Source organism: Enhydra lutris, unplaced genomic scaffold (assembly GCF_002288905.1).
Source record: "Enhydra lutris kenyoni isolate GAN:26980312 unplaced genomic scaffold, ASM228890v2 scaffoldscaffold13, whole genome shotgun sequence".
Taxonomy (NCBI): Eukaryota; Metazoa; Chordata; class Mammalia; order Carnivora; family Mustelidae; genus Enhydra; species Enhydra lutris.
The window spans coordinates 48,656,167-48,674,134 of NW_019154097.1; the positions used below are offsets into that span (position 1 = coordinate 48,656,167).

At 54.0% G+C, this 17,968-nt stretch overlaps 2 protein-coding genes across 5 annotated transcripts; both read right to left on the bottom strand.

Annotated features, from left to right (window-relative positions):
- Positions 1 to 98: 98 nt before the first annotated feature.
- Positions 99 to 13,177, bottom strand: LOC111145621 (serrate, RNA effector molecule). 3 transcript variants are annotated; one of them, XM_022500649.1, is made up of 20 exons: positions 12,903 to 13,177; positions 12,486 to 12,625; positions 7,538 to 7,666; positions 7,140 to 7,286; positions 6,694 to 6,882; positions 4,672 to 4,841; positions 4,362 to 4,546; positions 4,078 to 4,176; positions 3,878 to 3,995; positions 3,525 to 3,679; positions 3,107 to 3,168; positions 2,915 to 2,993; positions 2,466 to 2,654; positions 1,966 to 2,139; positions 1,715 to 1,868; positions 1,247 to 1,440; positions 927 to 1,083; positions 638 to 727; positions 393 to 519; positions 99 to 292 (listed from the first exon to the last, which is right to left on the bottom strand). In XM_022500649.1, the coding sequence occupies exons 2-20, from the start codon at positions 12,605 to 12,607 to the stop codon at positions 217 to 219; spliced, it is 2,616 nt and encodes an 871-aa protein (XP_022356357.1). In that variant the 5' UTR covers positions 12,608 to 12,625; positions 12,903 to 13,177; the 3' UTR covers positions 99 to 216. The 3 variants fall into 3 exon arrangements, with proteins under 3 accessions (XP_022356357.1, XP_022356356.1, XP_022356355.1); XM_022500648.1 differs by having other exon boundaries at positions 3,525 to 3,682; XM_022500647.1 differs by having other exon boundaries at positions 638 to 739; positions 3,525 to 3,682; positions 12,903 to 13,176.
- An 877-nt stretch (positions 13,178 to 14,054) lies between these two features.
- LOC111145624 (thyroid hormone receptor interactor 6) lies at positions 14,055 to 17,960 on the bottom strand. 2 transcript variants are annotated; one of them, XM_022500655.1, is made up of 9 exons: positions 17,445 to 17,960; positions 17,050 to 17,177; positions 16,840 to 16,965; positions 16,157 to 16,534; positions 15,753 to 15,846; positions 15,467 to 15,636; positions 14,813 to 14,991; positions 14,423 to 14,543; positions 14,055 to 14,311 (listed from the first exon to the last, which is right to left on the bottom strand). In XM_022500655.1, exons 1-9 carry the CDS (start codon positions 17,551 to 17,553, stop codon positions 14,180 to 14,182), a joined length of 1,437 nt encoding a protein of 478 aa, XP_022356363.1. In that variant the 5' UTR covers positions 17,554 to 17,960; the 3' UTR covers positions 14,055 to 14,179. The 2 variants fall into 2 exon arrangements, with proteins under 2 accessions (XP_022356363.1, XP_022356362.1); XM_022500654.1 differs by having other exon boundaries at positions 16,840 to 17,177.
- Positions 17,961 to 17,968: the final 8 nt, after the last annotated feature.

Genomic DNA, 17,968 nt, shown 5'->3' on the forward strand with positions numbered 1-17,968 from the left:
GCCTGGGTCTTTGGAGTCAATAAAATGGTGCAGCTCAGCTAATTATGGCCCCAGCCAATCTTTGGGAGAATTTGGGGAGGTACATAATAAATAATCAATCACTATGGAAGTGCTTTTATTGGCAGTAGGGCTGAACGTACAAAAAAAATTCTCAGCTGGATAGGACCAGGCAGTCACAATTCTAGACGAGGCCAGGAGTGAGGAGAAGTGGAGGGCTCAGAAGAAGTCCACATCATCTGGAGCGTCCAGGTCACGGTATTCCACAATGGCCCGTGGGTCTCCTCGGACCATCCTGTGAGATATGGAAGAGGTAAGGTGGGAGGACAGTTGAGGGTCCCTGAAAGGGAGCTTGAAGAGGGCAAGAAAGCTTGGACATCTTAGCTCATTCTCACCTGTTCCGAGGCTTCCCGGGATAACCTCCTTGGCCTCGGAAGGCATCATAGTTCCCTCGGCCAGCACCATAGGGGGCATGAGGGTATGGAGGCCCTCCCGTGGGGACCGCAGGGCGGACAGCACCAGCTACACAAGAGATTGGGATTGAGTTGAAAATCTGTAACCTCAACTATACCTTGGTTTAGCTTCCTTTCTCCCAGCCCCTCACAGCCACTAAGCCCTTTCAAGTCTCCCCCATACTTACCTCCATAGCCCAAGATGGGGGGCCGGGGCTGACCATAGGGCATCAGGCCCTGGGGAGTCTGGTGTGGGTAGGGGAGTCCCGGCGTCAGGCCTGGGGGGAGTACAACATGGACAGGAACATGAATTACTGCGGGAGGGCTGGGGGGGGTGGGGGGAATGACCACTGGCTTTTAGGAATACTGCCCGAGTGGAAAAGAATGTTTTCAGAGGATCATAGGATAAAGAGAACCAGGAGTCCTTGATAGTCAAGGGAGTGGGAATGTGGCAGACCCTCATGGATCGTATCTTACTCTGGGCAGGGCCAGGTGGCTGAGCTGGCTTGATCTCCGGCAGAGCCGGGCGCTTGGCATCAGTGAGAAAGTTGTTAAAAAACGCAACCTCCTTCTTCACTTCCTCAATCTTCTCTGCATGCTTGTTGAAGATATGTTTGCGTACAAACTCAGGGCCCTGGGTAAAGAGAGAGAGGATCAGAACAGAGCAAGCAATGTGGAAGGATAATCGACTTCCCCGCCCACCAGTTCCAGAGCCAATTCCTCCCCAGGCCAGAGGCGGCTTCCTGACTCAACCCCTTCCGCCCACAGTTCTAACACAGCTCCCTACCATCCCAGACCTTGAATTTCTTGCCACTGAGAGGGCATAGCCACTTATCCTTGCCCAGTTCCTGGGTGTTAGAGGTGACAAACTTCTCCACTTCCTGCTCGGGGTCTTTGCGCCCCATCTTCTGAGCCTCTTCCTCGGAAAGAGATTCCCGCACACTCAGCAGTGGAGTCAGCTTCTCCTCAAATGTCTTCTGCCACTCTAGCACTGTGGTTTGGGAACAGGGACAACAGCGAGCTGGAGAAGGGAGCCAGAAGCAAGGAAGGGACGAGGGGCGCCTGGCTGGCTCAGGGCATGTGACTCTTGATCTCAGGGGTCCTGAGTCTGAGCCCCACGTTGGACAGAAAGATTATTTTTAAATATTTAAAGAGGGGGAAAAAAAATGAGAGGCTGGGAAGGCACTGCTCCCAGAACACATCTACGACCAGAGGCAGCTGAGAAAGGGAAACCAAAGGGGACTTGGGAGTGGCTGGGAGCCCACCTTCTCCGTGACTGATGCGGTTGGGAGGCATGGGCCCCCGGACATGGACGATGCCACAGCGGTTGGGCATCTCATCCTCATTGGGGTACTCGCAAGTGTTATAATAATCCAGGGAATGCACAATGCGCAAATAGAGAAGGAGTTTGTCCAAAACCTGAGAGAAATCAAAACCTGTGAGTTCACCATGCTCTCCTGGGCCCTCTGCTGCCCCAAGCCAGGAAGGACCCTTGCCCGCCTGCTCTTGCTGGCACCTTGATCAGTTTTTCATCCCGCTCCACGTTGATCTCTGCCGGGTTCCCTTCCTTAGGGGGCTCCTCAGGGGGAGCCCCCCCACTGCTCCCCAGCAGCTCCTCCTCCTCCGCACTCACTTCCTCAATCAGATAGTCAGTGATGTTCTTCAAGATTGGGTTCTGGGAGGGCAGGCTCTGGGAAGGAGGAAGAACAAGGGAAAGTGAGATGACAAGAGAAAACTCTGAGGCAGACATATAGTCCCAGCAGCTCCTCATCTGAAGCAGAAAGGAATCCAGGGTTCCCCTGGCCTGTTACCACTGCTTTGTTATTTGTCTTTTTCTTACTTATTCTCTCTTAACCAATACATCATCACTATGCCAGTCTGTTCTAGTGGAAGCTGGACGTGCTGCCCAGATAGGCTGAGAACAGGGGATTAACACTACAGACAAGACCAGAGGTGCCCACAGCAGAAGACATGGTATGGGCTGCTTCCGGAGAAGTTTCACGGGGAGTCACTGACTGTTGGCAGAGGAGGTGTCCCAGGCTCGGAGGCCCAGAGCTGGGTCCTGTCATCCAGCGTATGGATCAGCTTTGCAGCCAGCTTGATGTCGTTGCGCACTATCTGCTTGTGCTGGGTAATGCCGTTGATGTTGCGGACTCGACGAGTCAGGTCTCTGTTCACACCCGGGCTCAGCTCACACTCCCGGAGCTAGAGGGAGCCAACACAAAGCTCACCAACACTTGCCCAGGAAGCAGCAGCTCCAGGAACTGGCCCTATTGACAGGACCAGCGACTGGACCGAGAGTTCCCCGAGAACAGGGACCAGGAGCGTCTTAGCGTCTTACTCACAGATACCAGTACATGCTTAATGTGAGCAGACTGGACCGTCAAGGGGGCAGAATGAATGAATCAAAGAACAAAGGAATCAGAGGTTGTGTGCAGCACAGAGAGCCCATTCCCAGCACTTACTCGGATATTCTGCAGGTTCCAACAGATCTCTTTGATGTTAACACTGCGGTCAAAGGTCACCCAGCCACGACGGAAAAACCTGCAGGAGAAAAGGTCAGCATAACCCTGGGGTGGAAGGGATCCTGGCCATCAGCCTCCCCTTGTGCCATATTCTCCAGGATATCCAGGGTCACTCTCCTCCCCATTCCTTACCTCCTCTCAGGCTGGGGCTCTGACAGTGCCACACGCATAAAGCCTGGGTATCTTTTACAAAGCTGGAAAAACAGAGGAACAGAAACCCCACTGAGTGATTCAACGTTTCACTTCTTCCTCCAATCCCCCTGTCCTCAGAACCCTGGGACTGCCTTTGACTCTTTACTCAGGTTAGGAAACACCAATAAAGGGCTTAAGAGTAAGGGCACTTAAAGGCAAATGGTGCGATCGGGGCCAGCCCACAAAAGGCATGGGCCCATGAGAAGGAGCTTCCCTGTTGGAGAAACAGGGGTATACATCAGAAGTAGAGTCACATTATCTTCTCCCCGCTTCACCAGCTCCCCATCCCTGCCACCAAAGATGGAGCCCGGGTGCCATTACTGCCCCCATGACCGCTCTTCCCCACTTCCCCACTCACAGAAATGATCTCTGCCCGCGAGATGTTGGGTGCAATGTTGCGCATGAAGAGGGAGCAAGTCTTATGGAGGGGCCGAGGTTTACATTCCAGCCCAGGAGTGTCCTTAGGCTTCTCCCTTTCTTCTTCTTTGGGCTTCTCCTTTTCCTTGAGTGCCTCTTCTGGGCAGAAAGTGGCGGCAATTGGTGATTTTTTTATTGTTGATTTTTGAGGGGAAGACAGAGAAACAGTCACACTCCCACCTCCACACCCTCATCTCCCAAAAGGGCCGCCCCTGATCAATTTCACCCACTCCCACCTCCCCTACCCCTATTCAGTAGGAAGAGAATGGACTAGAAGCAGAAAATAAAACCCACCAGCCTCCTCCTTCTCTTCCTCAGCTTGGCCACTCTCCGACTCCGACTCCGACTCGGACACACTGCCTTCATCAAAGCTGTCATCACCGCTGTGCTTCCTGTTCCTCTTCTTGCTACTCTGTAAGCCACGGCAGGAGGGAGGGAGTCAGGTAACCAGGCCCCTGGGCCCGACACCGATCCCGTGGCAAGAGATACCCTACCTTTTTGGCATCTTTCTCAGAGTCGTCTTTCTTCTCTTCCTTGTCCCCATCACCCTCAGATTTCTTAGTTTTGTCATCGTTAGAACCGTCGTTTTCAGCCTGCAGGTAAAGACAATCCCAGACACGTCCATCTCCCCTGCAACCTTTATCAGAACGCCAGCCCCTCCCTAGCCCTCCGCCTCTCCTGGACCCATCACACAGCCCTCCAGGACCCCGACCACTGAAGCTGCTCTGTCATCCTCCCCAGGTGCTCATAGGCAGCACCCGGCAAGCCCCGCACTGACCTGTTTGCCGTCTTCTTTCTTGTCGTCCTTCTCACTGGCCTTGCGCTCTCCGTCCCCCAGGCCCGGTCCGGCCCGGCCTTCTTCTTTCTTGCTGGGCTCCCCAGGCTTTCCTGCCTGCTCCTCCTCCTCCTCCTGCTCCAGGATGCGCAGATCATTCTCTGTCCCTCCTTCCATCTTAATCACAGCTACCAACAAAGGGAGCAGCAGTCACAATGGCCCTGGCCTTTAGTCTCTGGCCTATCAACTGACTTCTGTTTCCCAACCAATATCTTGGTCACCGCACATCCTCTTCCCCTCCCAGTCCACACACCTGCATCCAGCATCTTGACAATGGCATCAGCTTTGTCTATGTCCAGGAGAAGGTTATCAAACCAGCCACTCTCCATGAGGGACAGGAACACCCTCAGTCGGTTCTGCAGGGCCCCCCGGGCCTCCTGCCGACGCTTCCCCACCTCATCTGGGTGGTACTTAGACCGAAACCTGGGAAGGAAGTAGGGAGGGAAGAGACAAAATAGTCACTGGATGCCACGGCCAGGACATGGGGAGGGGCCCGGGCAAGTCAGGGCTTAGCCCCCATCCTCTCACACCCACAAAAAACCATGAAAGCAGAAAGACTGGGGAGAGGGGTGCACTAGAACCACCCAATACCCCCAAAAGGAACCAGAGGTTATGCTCTGAGAAGATCTGGGGGAGAGCCAGGAACTAAGAGCTCTGGATTTGGGAAAAGCAATGACTACAGGGGGAGGCCAGGGTTAAAGAGGCAGAATGATTGCCCTGAGTCTCTGGGAAACACTAAGTTAAAGAAGTGTCATTTCCCAAAGCTTCCAAGAGGAAGGCTAAGTAGCAGGCCCCAAAGAACCTCCCTCTCCTTGCCAACCCCCAACTAAAGTCATTACAGGACTGCTCCCACCAACTCCCTCCACCCCTAGGTGGAAGACAGAGGGAAACCTGAAATGCACCAGATAGGAAAAGCCAAAAAAGGCAGAAAAGCTTTCTCCCCACTTGGGAAGAAAAGCAGATGGTGGAGGGACAGGGAAAGACCAAAGGGAGAAACTGAAGTGCCCCTATAACGTCAGGTACTGCCCACAGGGAGAGAGAGAGGAGAGGGGTAGAGGATTAGGATGGAGCATGGAAAGAAAACATTTAAAATAGGACCTTGAGGGGGAAAAAAAAAAAAAAAACAAAAAAAAATAAAGAGAAGGAAAAAAAAAAAAAAATAAAAAGGAGAAAAGAACCCAAAAATAAAAAGCAAAGGGAAAAAACTGAAGGCCAGAGAAACTGGGGTGGGGAAAGGGGGAAACAAGTGGTTAGGCAAGGAGCAAGGACAGGGATGGAGAAAGAATAAAAAGTACATGAGAGAATGAGACCAAGACACAGAGAAAGAAGAAAGAGGGGACAGTGACAGACAAAACAGAACCACAAGTTGAGCGTGAGAGGAAAGGAAAGCCGCAGGCATCACCTCCAGGATCTTTACCTTGGCCGCTTGGTCAAACAGAGCTCAAGATTTAACTAGCCGCGCCCAGGGCCCATGCTGGCAGGTGGGCCACCGGCTGGCTCCTGGCTGGGGCGTCCCGGCCCAGATGCCCCACCCCCGCGGGGCTCCGCGGTGGGGGCCCTGACTGACTAGCTGCCTGAGCAATCACATTCAGCTAAACCGCTGCATTGTGCACAGCAGTGCCCTGCCTGTCTGCCTGGCCGGGGCAGCGCAGCTCAGCCCAGGGGGCTCATGTATGGGCTGGGTATGGTGGGGGTGGAGGTGGGTTTGCTCCGAGCTCCGTCGATGAGCGGGTGTAGTTCCCAGTTCTGGCTCTTTTCAAGGAGGAGGAGCAGAAAGAGGATGAGGAGGAGGAGGAGCAGGAAGGGGGGAAAAGATGGTTGATTAAAATTAAAACATCCACAAAAGGAAAAAAATTAAAACTCTTTTTCTGTCAAACGACCCTGAGATCTTTGCTTTTTCTTGTCTGGATTCACTCGTTGCTTTTGGGAGAACACCACAGCCACACAGGGTCCCGGCGGTCAGGGATGACAATGACCCCATACCAGCAAGTGGGAAGCAGTCTCTCTGCTGCCCCAAGGGAACAGGTGGCTCTGGCCAGCTGCCTGGAGGTGTCTCACTCACTGAGGACAGAGGGGAAGCGAGGTGGGGTGGGAGGCCGTGGCAGACGCTGAAGTGAGGAGGAGAACCCATCAGCCAATGCTGTTGTACTTCCCATCCCCCACCCCCGGGAAGTTCTGGATTGGGGAGAACGGTAGAGGACAGGGCTGCAGGCTCCACTGGCGGGGCCAGGGGAAACATGCTGGGAACAGAGAGGAGGAAGACGGGGGCACTCACCACTCCTCATCTTTATGAGCCAAAAAGAAATCCTGCATCTGCTGCCTTCGGAAATCCAGCTTATAGTCATTATAGCGCTTCACAGCCTCGGTCTCATCCACAGAGTCATCCAGTGACAGGAGAAACTCCTTGAAGGTCTTCATCACCGGTGGCGGCACACCCAGGTCAATCTCTGCGATGCTGCCCAGCCTGGGGGGGGCCCGGGCAGGAAGTCTTGGTTGCGGGGGAGAGGGTGGGGGGGATGGGGGGGCCAGGGTAGCCAGCTGCCCCCTTCCTTGGCCCACCACGGACACCACCCCAGGCACCGACTGCTACCACCCTCACAGGCACTCCCCTCTGTACCTAACCCGCTTCCCGGCTCCAGCCATGGTCCTTGGCAACCCCAATCCGTCCCCCAAACCTAACATCTCCCTTCTCCCAAGAACCCCAGAACCCCAGGTCTTTACCTGGCCTGGATAGGCAGAACATGGTGCTGCATGATGTGGACGTCTGGGTGGCCCCAGGGCTGAGGGGGGCCGTAGGTAGGGCCCCCACCCCCCCCAGCATAGGGCATCTCATAGCCACTGTGGTATGGGTCAGAGCTGTGCTCATCCCTGAGGGTGGGGGACACAAAAGTCAGACAGAGAAGGGAATCATGTCTCCAGAGCACGAAGGAGGATGGGACAGAGGAAGGGGCATATGGAATGTGGTCTCTCACCCAAGGGTTTAGGGGATAAGAAAGATGGGTTTATAAGAAGTCTGAGAAAAGGAAACGATAAAGTCCTCAGTGAGAGTGAAGAACACAGCCGGGGCCAAGTGGAACTGAGGCTGAGGAGAGAAGCCAGAGAAACCGTTGCCACCTCACCAGTCTCGCCTCATGCGCTTCTGCGGGGGGCTGAGCTCGTGGCGGGGAGGAGAGAAGCGCTCTCGCCGATTGCGGTCATAATCCCGATATTCACCCCGACTGCGCCGCTCCCGGCCACGGTCCCACTCTCTGGCGATAAGAACGAGCAACAGTATTAGGACACAGCCAGGCATGCTCCTGGACAGGCCCTTCCCATCCTGAAACACACGACTAAAAGCCCACAATTATAAAACTATTCTCTAAACAGAAAAGAAAAAGACTCTTGCCCGCTGCCATTTCAGCCACTACCCTCAGGCGGACGGCTCTCCAAGCTTGTTTGGCTTCTCCTATTTCCCTGGGAGCAGGGATATCCACCATCACCAGGTACGCAACTTATCAAGTGTAGCCCTCACAGCTCACGCAACCTACTGGCTTGCTAATCTTCTGCCTCAGAGCCTATCAAAGCTGTCCTCTTCCCTGCCCGTGTGCCCTGACCTTGGTCATTTCCCCTGTAACTGCAGCCTCTGGTGAACTGATCTCTGGTCCCTCCCCTTCTCTCTTGTCAAAGTGCTTAGTGATCTTTCTCAAACATAAATGCAATCACGCCGTACCCTTCTCCTTGCCTAATGCCAGTACACAACACCCTTCAAAACCTTGGTTCCTGCTGTCATTCCAGCCTCTCCACCAGTTACCAGCCACCTCCATCCCAACCTTAACCAAACAGACATCCTTTGCCCTGGCCCAGGGGTTTTCAAACGTTTGGTCTAGGGACTGCTAGCCACCCCCCCTCACGCTCTAAAATTACTGCAGGACACCTGGATGGCTCAGTCGGTTAAGCATCTGCCTTCAGCTCAGATCATGATCCCAGGGTCCTGCGATCTGGCCCGGTGTCATCGGGCTCCCTGCTCAGAGGGGAATCTGCTTCTCCCTCTGCACCCCACCATGCATGCACACACTCGCGTGCTCTCTCTCAAATAAAATCTTTAAATAAAAAAATTTTTTAAATAAATAAAATTACAGATTAAAGAGCTTTCCTTATGTGGATGACATCAATACTGTACTCAAAACAGGAACAGTACCTATTAATTTTGCAGTTATAAATCAACATAAATTACATTTTTATGAAAAACAGCTATTTTCAAAAAAAATTTGTTTTAATAAACAAAGTGCCACTGGGGGGCACCTGGGTGGCTCAGTGGGTTAAGCCTCTGCCTTCGGCTCAGGTCATGATCTCAGGGTCCTGGGATCGAGCCCTGCATCAGGCTCTCTGCTCAGCGGGGAATCTGCTTCCCCCTCTCTCTCTGCCTGCCTCTCTGTCACCTTGTGATCTCTGTCTGTCAAATAAATAAATAAAATCTTTTTTAAAAATAAATAAATAAATAAAATCTTTTTAAAAAGGAAAGAAAAGTGCCACTGGGGTGCCTGGGTGGCTCAGATGGTTAAACGCCTGCCTTCGGCTCAGGTCATGATCTTAAGAGTCCTGAGATCCAGCCTCGTTTCAAGCTCCCTGCTCAGCTGGGAGCCTGCTTCTCCCTCTCCCACACCCCCTGCTTTTTCGCACACGCTCTCTCACGCTCTCTCTCTCAAATAAATAAATTAAATCCTTAAAAAAAGGAAGAAAGAAAAGTGCCATTGTTTTTGCCTTTAACAAATCTTTTCAAGGCCTGGCTTAATACAGACAGCTGAATTCTCCTATTTACTTTTTTTCAAAGATCTTATTTATTCATTTGATAGAGAGAAACTGAGAAGCGATACAGACAGAGTAGGAGTGGGGGGAGGGGGTGCCGGGAGAGCTGAGGGAAAGGGAGAAGCAGACTCCCAGCTGAGCAGGGAGCCCTACACGGGGCCAGGTTACAGCACTCTGGGATCTGGGATGGTCATGACCTGAGCTGAAGGCAGATGCTTAACTGAGCCACCCAGGAACCCCCTCATATTTACTTCTACATTCAATCTATTGTAATATGTTGTTTGGTTAAAAAACATGAAGAAAATCTAGCCTCACAGATGCACAGTTGGAAAACTAAATACTCTGGGGCGCCTGGGTGGCTCAGTGGGTTAAACCTCTGCCTTTGACTTGATCTCAGGGTCCTGGGATCAAGCCCCACATCAGGCTCTCTGCTCAGCGGTGAGCCTGCTTCCCCCCTCTCTCTGCCTGCCTCTCTGCCTGCTTGTGATCTCTCTCCGTCAAATAAATAAATAAAATCTTTTTTTTAAAAAAAGAAAGAAAACGAAATACTTTAATAAAGAGTCTTTTCAGGTAACTGAAACTATACTTTGACACTACCCAAAACTTGACAAGAGAGTTTCTTTCTTTAAGATTTTATTTATTTGTTTGACAGAGAGAGAGATCACTAGTGAGCAGAGCAACAGGCAGAGGAAGAGGGGAAACAGGCTCCCCGCTGAGCAGAGAGCCTGATGCAGGGCTTGATCCCAGGATCCTGAGATCATGACCTGAGCCGAAGGCAGAAGCTTAACCCACTGAGCCACCCAGGCGCCCCTACTCTGCTATACTTAAACCCATCGTTCTATGTTGTCTCTGGGTGGATCTTGACATATCTTATTATACAACATCAAAATACCATATTCATTAGCATCACTACCTATTCTCATCAAAGAATTCTTAAAGCAACAGGAAATTGTCAAACTCACACTAGTAGTGTAAGTTTTCCAAAATTTTAGTTTTCACTGGAAAGTTCCACTTCCTCACTAGCAACATAGCTAACAATCTTCCTTGAAGTAATAGATTCTTAGTCTGTTTTCAAGAAAATATCAAATATCCAAGTAGGATTAACTACTGTTTGACAATCTTTCGTTCAGGTAAAAATGGCACCCCACCAAAAAACAAACAAAAACCTGTTAGCTGAACTCAAACCTCAATCCCATACTCTTCTTTAAGGTAACTACTACTCCTATCCCCAATGCAAGTGCTTTATGTGTACTTCCCACTCATCATGCATACAAAGATGCATAGACAAAAATCCAACTTAGTAAGATTTTAAATTTTGCTGCTTCATTTAAGGACAGTAAGTGAAACTGGCTTTTTTTTTTTTTTTGAAGATTTTATTTATTTGACAGATGGAGATCATAACTAGGCCGAGAGGCAGGCAGAGAGAGAGGGGGAAGCAGGCTCCCTGCTAAGCAGAGAGCCCGATGCAGGGCTCGCACGGATCCCAGGAACCTGGGATCATGACCTGAGCTGAAGGCAGAGGCTTTAACGCACTGAGCCACCCAGGCACCCAAAAACTGGCTTTTTTTTAAATGCTTGGTGCCACTGCCTTGACGTGCACTAAGACAAAAGCAGTTTTCCCACCAATGTTACAGCACCAACCACGCAAACAGCAATACAGTGAAAACGACAATCCTACCTTAAAGTTGCTATAAAAATACTTCTAACACCACAAATTCCTAGGGTCTGCGGACCACATTTTGAAAACTGCTACTTTATTATCATTTCTTTATAGGAGGAGAGAGGCAGCAGAAGAGGGAGACAGATTCTTAAGCAGGCTCCTTGCCCAGCAAGGAGTCCAGCACGGGGCCCATCTCCACACTGTGAGATCATGACCTGGGCCAAAATCAATAGTCTGACGCTTAACTGAATGCACCCTCCCAGGCACCCCTGAGAACCACTACTTTTTTTCTTTTTTTAAGATTTTATTTATTTAAAAAAAAAAGATTTTATTTATTTATGACAGAGAGATCGAGAGAAGGAACACAAGCACAGGGGAGCTGGTGAGGGAGAAGCAGGCTCCCTGGGGAGCAGGGAGTCCATATGGGGCTCAATCCCAGGACACTGGGATCATGACCTGAGCCAAAGACACAAGCTTAACCACTGAGCCACCTAGGCGCCCCAAGAACTACTTAAAAACAAACAAACAAGAACTAGAACATGGGCTCTTTTCTGCACACAATTTTATGTCACCAAGTTCAAACTGTTGACTCCACCTGTGCCTGGGGAATTCCCATTCATCTCTCCAAGTCTTGCTAAGTGGCACTTTCCTGTGCTCTCTCCGACATTATCACCTCCGACACGACTCCCCTACTTTAGATCTGCTCCTTCAACTCTTTACCATCTTTATGACGATCCCTCCTACATACTCAACTGCAGCACACCCAAGGCCATTTTGCCCTCCACTCTAGGCCCCAGACTACAGATTATTTAATCACAGTAACCACTTCTTGGCCCTTCTCAGAATTCAGAACACCTCTGACTTTCTTCTTCCTTACAAAACAGAAGGGGGGAAAAAGCACCACATGGTCTCCCCACTGAAGAAATACACTGACTACAGACTGGAGACTTCCATGACCTCGTTTTTCAAAATAACACTGAATGAATAAATGCTATTACAGTAAGTCACCTCAAAGCCCCCCCCCCACCAGAAGGTTTTGTGATGTCCTTTAGATTTAAAAAAAAAAAAAAAAAAAATCATTTCTCTTAATTAGTTTGTTGGAAACTATGTCAGATTTCGCTCAATGAAAAAATCTTAAAAATATTTAACTCAAGGGCATCCCAGAAAGCGAATGACTAGCTGAATCAAACCTAATCAATTAACCTAACCCTCACTGCCCCAAAGAACTCTTTCTGATTTTAGGGGAGAAATTTAACCATATTCTGCCGCCAGGGAACAGGTCTGGTCTGACAAACCCTCCAGTCTAGTCAATTCTAAAACAACACTTTCTTTGAATCCACCTGTTTCAGGAGTAACTTACAAACAATGAAACTCACGCATCTTAAAGTACATGCATAAATATTACTTCCTCCTACTCAAACTTGTGGACATTTCAAAAATCGAGCCAGAGCGGGGAAAAAAAAAATCTCTGGCCAACATCGAATGGGTTGACCGACCCGAAACGGCCGAGTATAAGCGACTTCATGGGGTTCGCCCTATAAAATAGTAATAAAGGCAATGCAATGAGGGCGGAGGGCCACAGAATGAGGCAGGGGGACAAAACTGAGGAAAAGAAGTCTTACCGGTCATTCCAATCGTCCCCTCGACGTCTTTCATCTCTTTCCCGGGAACGGTCATAGTCGCTGCGTTCTCTTCTGAACTTGTCCCTGCGCCTTCGGTCATACTCGTCATCGCTGTCACCCATGGCGCGGTCTGAGGGGGCCTGGAGCCCAGACAGAGGTGGTCAGGGTGCAGAACAATGACGAGAAGAGGAAAGGCTCCAGAGCCGCTCCGGAGCTGCACGCTCGCCTCCCTCCACAAAAGCCGGCCTTCCGCTGTCTCCTCCATCCTACGCCCTCTCCCCGCGCAGGTGGACGGCTCCGACACTCTACGGCCCCCCCCCCCCGGGGGGGGGGGTCTCCCTGCCCACGCCCGGCGGCCGCCCGAACCCGTTCCCGCCCGCGGCAGCCCCAGCTCTCCAGGCCCCGCCCCTCCCCCACCTGGGAGCGGTCGCGGCCGTTAGCCTCGCGTTCCCGCGGGCGAGTTTTCCGGGAGACCTGGGCCCGCCTCCTGCTTCGGGCGCGCGACGAGGATGGCGCGGGCGATGAGAGGGAGACGCGGGGCTCTTAACGAGGGGGCCAAGGAGACGAAGAGAAAGTGGGACAGCCGGGAATGGGCGGTCGGCGCGCGCCGCTCCCGCAGCGCCTGCGTCACCGACGGAACGGAGCCCCAGCCACAAACTACACCCCCGCGGCCTGAACTGGAACTTAAAACACAGAGCGAGAGGCTGGGAGCGCCCGGGGATGATGGGAAGGGGCGGGGATCCGGAAGTCTCGCGCGCTTTCCGGAGCGAGAACTGCGCGGACGGCAGGAATTACGGGAGCCGAGGTGGTCCAAGCGAGGCCTCGGGAGGGCTGTTGGGATTTCTGGGCTTGGAGGAGACTTTCTTCTGGCCGCAGTCTAAGGTTGCCCTACCTCGGATGTGTCCGGGGCCTGAACCAGTTCGTGTCCAGTTGTTGACCCCCCCCACTCTGCTCGGGGAGCCTCCTGCCCTCAAGCGGGGATGTTTCCCCTTCTTCTGGCGCAAGGCGCGGAGTTGGGGAGTGCAGGCCTTTAGCAGGATGGAGCAACCATTTTAAAGCATCTCCCACCATTTTGTGCTGCGCCAGAGAGCCCGGCTTTATTGCCGGCTCGGTATTTACCACCTACAAACCCCTATTACTGCTCTTCTGCCACAGGGGCGCCCCAACTTGTAGGCAAAGCCGGCAGACCTGTCTTCTCCCGAACCAGTACTTGGTCGGCCTGGTTATAGGTTGAGGTCTTGATCGACAGACGCAGTCTAAATGCACCACCAACCCCGCAGATAACGCCAAGTCCCTGTCCGGGGAGCGGAGTGTAAAGGCTTAATAGGGCATGCTGCAGCCTCACTCCAAGTACGAAGACGTGGGGTGTCTTTACATCAAGTAACTACGTCTGCAAGAGTGCCTAGTGGCATTGCAAAACTAGGTCTAAGAAGACCCAGCCAGGTTCTGATCTTGGCCATCAGGGAACGTGCAATCTGAGATGGCTTCTCCTACAAAAATACAGACACTCGCGGCAGGTGTGCTTGCAATAGGCTGCTGTGAGAATCAGATGAGACAAGGTGATTTTGGAAACTTGAGGAATTATTATTTCACGACCAGAGGAAGAGACAGCATTTGGTGACAAAGTTGTAAAGGCAGATGTCAGGGAGGGTGGCTGAGGGGAAGGGGGAATGTTATAATGTTTCTGGAAAGACTCAGCAGTCAGTGGTGACGGTGGCCGAGAGCTCCTGGATGCGCCAGGCACTACACGCCTTGCACAAGATGTGCCCGTCCAACGGGTAGCAGCCCTGACACTCGCCCTCGGAGGACAGCAGCAGCCCACACTCCTGTTAAGACAGAAGGAACAGCTTTCTACCAGGCCCGGAGCCCTGGGTTCCACACACCCAGCACTCAGGACCCCCAAGAACTTCCCCTTCCCCTTGCCCAGGCCCCCTGACCTCGCACTTGTAACAGCCGATGTGAAAACTGCGATCCAGAGCAACGATTCGTACGGTCTCCTCCTGACCTGGCTCGGGCATGATGGCCCCACCACACACCGAGCATCGTGGGGCAAACTTCCTGCGGGGAGGGGGGAAGGGAACCAAGAAGGTTGTTAAATCCCTGAGTTGGAGGGGACTAACCATGGAACCCAGAGAGGGTCGGATACTCGAGGGAATGGAAGAGGCCCGAGGTATGGTATTGGATCTTAGAAGAGAGAGAGAGACGGGTAACAAGAAACAAAGCCAGGGGTGGGAAACTGGAGAGGCTGGTACTGGGGCATGAAGGAGAAATGAGGAAGATGGGGAGGGTCAACCATCCTGAGACAAAGATGGGAGATGCGGCCTGACCTGTGGAAGTCCTCGATGCAATGGATCTGGCTCGTGGCGTCCACTGTGAAAGGGATGCCATCAAGGCCACGGTGGCACACCACACAGGTGAAGCAGCTGGGATGGTAGGCCTTCCCCATAGCCCGCAGGATCCGGTCCAAGATGGGTTGGGAGCACGTGGAGCACTTCTCCAGGGTGGCCTATTAGGAAGAAGGGTGGGAAGTTCAGGGCTGAGGCGGCTCAGGCCAGGCAGGCACCTTGCCGGCCCACCCATCTGTTTTCGTAGCTCCCTGCAAGGGATTCAGGGAAAAGCGGCCTTGAACAGATCTGAGTGTAAGTCCCAGCACCGCGACTTCCTGGAGAAGTGATTTTTGTCTTTGAGCTTCGGTTTCCTTCCATAGGAATGGCTGTTCTGTGGGGCTAGGGGGTAGTGGTGTGGGAATTTTACATACATCCCCTTAACTCTAAAATAAACGTCTCACGTTTGTAAAGGACTCTTGTCCTTTCCCTCCAGCAGCCAGATTTTGCTACTTTTCTCCCTTCTTTCCTATCAGTTTCATCCCCTGGCTTTGAGCTCCGTTCCTCTTGGGGGCTTGGACATCTAGTCCCCCACCTTAGATGGAAGCCCCCCGCCTCCTGCTGCTGCTGACTCCAGCCCCCAGCACACCCACTCACCACGTAGCAGCTCTCACAGTATGCCCTCCTCTCCACGGCGTAGAAATGCTGGCCCCGAAGCTGGGCCCGGCACGTGGAGCACACGAAGCAGCCAACGTGAAAGACGCGGTCCAGGGCCACAACGCCAGCCCCGTCCCCAACCACGTCTTCTCCACAGCCGCCACAGCGCCCTGGGGACAAGGAGGGACAGGGTCCATCAGCGTAGATCAGGAAGGTGGACTGGCGGTCCTTCTGACTCTCCAGTCCCCTGTCCCCCGCTCTTCCCACCTACGGTCCACCCGCTCACCGAAGTACTCCCCAGTGGGAGGGTGGTTCATGTCGTGCACCAGCTTCTTGGTCAGCCTCTCGAGCTCCTCCTCAGGAGGCTGGCTCAGGGGGACCTGTGAGGGCGGAACCAGGGATTCAGCCCTCCCTCGAGCTCCCTATGCTGTCAGCCTCGCTGAGGGGACCAGGCAGTTCCACCCGAAAGCTCATCTGAAGAGGTCTCAGCCCAGGGTCCGGGGGCGCACCCCTAGGAGCCAAGGTACAGCTCCCGCTCCTCCCTCTTGTATCTCCTGACCAGCACCACACCCCTGGGGGATCCAGAGCACCAACACCCCGGGCCTCCGACAACCAGGACACGAAACACCACCCCCGCTGCACCCAATCAGTGTCTGTGAGGACGCCCAAATCCCAGTACCCGGGGCTTACCTGGTGCCCGTACCCGCCTCCTCTTCCTCCTCCTGCAGCCTCCTCTTTAACCCCCGGCCCTGGCTCCCGGTGGCTCCTATAGCCAGCCCCCCAGACTTCACCTCGGCCTGGGAGAGGAAAGTGGGGGCCTGGGAGAGCCCCGGAGGCCTGAGAGGTCCCCCGCCTGGGAGGGCCACAGCCTCTCACTGGTTGTGCCACCTTCACTTGCACAGGGAAGGCAGGGCCAGCGGGGGTGCTGGCTGTGGCATAGGAGGCCGGAGTGGGGCCCCCGTAGGGGGACGCTGAGAGCTCTTGGGGAGGAATAGGAACACTCCCTCCATTCGGCTTCAGGGAGCCCGAGCCCGTGCGGTAGGCATGGGGCTGAGGAGGCTCATAAGCCTGGGGAAAAACACAGACCAGGAGTGAGCAGGCCCGTTCCAAGACACACATCTGCAGGAAACCCCCCCGTGTGGGTGTGACCCCAAGGTAAGCGCTGGGCTTTGACAAGGGCCCACGTTCAAGAGGCTGATGAGCAAGAAGCCTTGGTGGCCCAGCTTCTTCCATGCTCCCATATGCATCACTCACACTTGGAGGGGGAGGAGGTTGAGGGGGGCTGGGCTGAGAATCTAGAGAAGGGACCAGGCTGGGGAATGGGGAGGAGGGCAGGAGACAAGGAGCAGGGGTGGGACGGGGGGGGGGGGCACCTGCCGGTCTGGCCGTCGTGGAGCATGACCACGACCTCCATCCAGCTCAGCCAGCATGCTGGTCAGCGAATCTATCTCGGCATCCAGACTCCCTGGACGCAAGGCCCCCCTATCCGGGGGGAGCCCCTGGGGATGAAGCAAAAGCAGGGAAAATTCAAATCCCTTGCCCCGGGTGCCCCCACCTCCCACCCCCCCAATTCCAGTTCTCACCTGTGAGCGCTGGGGTGCTCCATGGCACCCCACCCAGGCGAGCCCCCGATCATCCGGTCCCCCGGGGGCCTGGTAACACTGCTCAGATGGGAGGGGGCAAAAATTGACCCTGGGGTGGGGCTGAAGTGCTGGGGTGAGGGAAGAGAGAGCCAAGGTGGGGACAGGGAAGGAGAGGAGGGTGACACGTGTGGAGGCTGCCCTCTTGGGTCCCTCTTCCTCCCTCCCCCACACACCTGGGGTCCGAGAACACAGCAGGAGGAGCAGGAAGCTGGAAGGGCTTCAGGGAAGGGGCGGCAGGGACAGGCGGGAGGCGGGAGGCAGGAGGCAGGAGCCAGAAGGCAGAGGTGAGCACGGAATGGCCAGTGGCCTCCTCGGGGGCACCAGGGCTGCCTTACCTGCTCCATGGGCTGGCGGCGGCCCCGGGGCGCCTCGGGGGGGTGCTCTCCCCTGAGGGGATCTTGCAGACTCCAGCTGCCTTGGGGGGAGCCAGGTGGGCCCCGACATGGCCTGGAACAGGGGACTCCAGATAGCAGTCAGGCCTCGTGTAGTCCCGAGCCTCTGGTCTTGACCGCTTCTTCCGTCCCACACCTCGTTTGGAACTCCAGGAAAGAAACTTTTTCTGGCTTTTTTCTTTTCCCCTTCCTCCCCAATTTTGGGGACAGCCACGCCCCCGGTGACGTCACCGCATTCCTGGGGGAGGGTCACGTGGCCCCTAGGCCCTAAACCGCTGTCCCTCCCCCAGTCAGCCCCCTCCTGCCGAGCAGGGAGGGCCTTCCACAGCCGCCTCCGTTTCCACCCGTCCCCCCCAGACTGGCGCCCCAAGTCCTGCACAAGGCCACCTCGCCGCTGGGACGTTCCAGTGTGGCTCTTTCCCACACTCCCCCATATAGATCTCTCCCTCTTCCCGCCCCACCTTCAC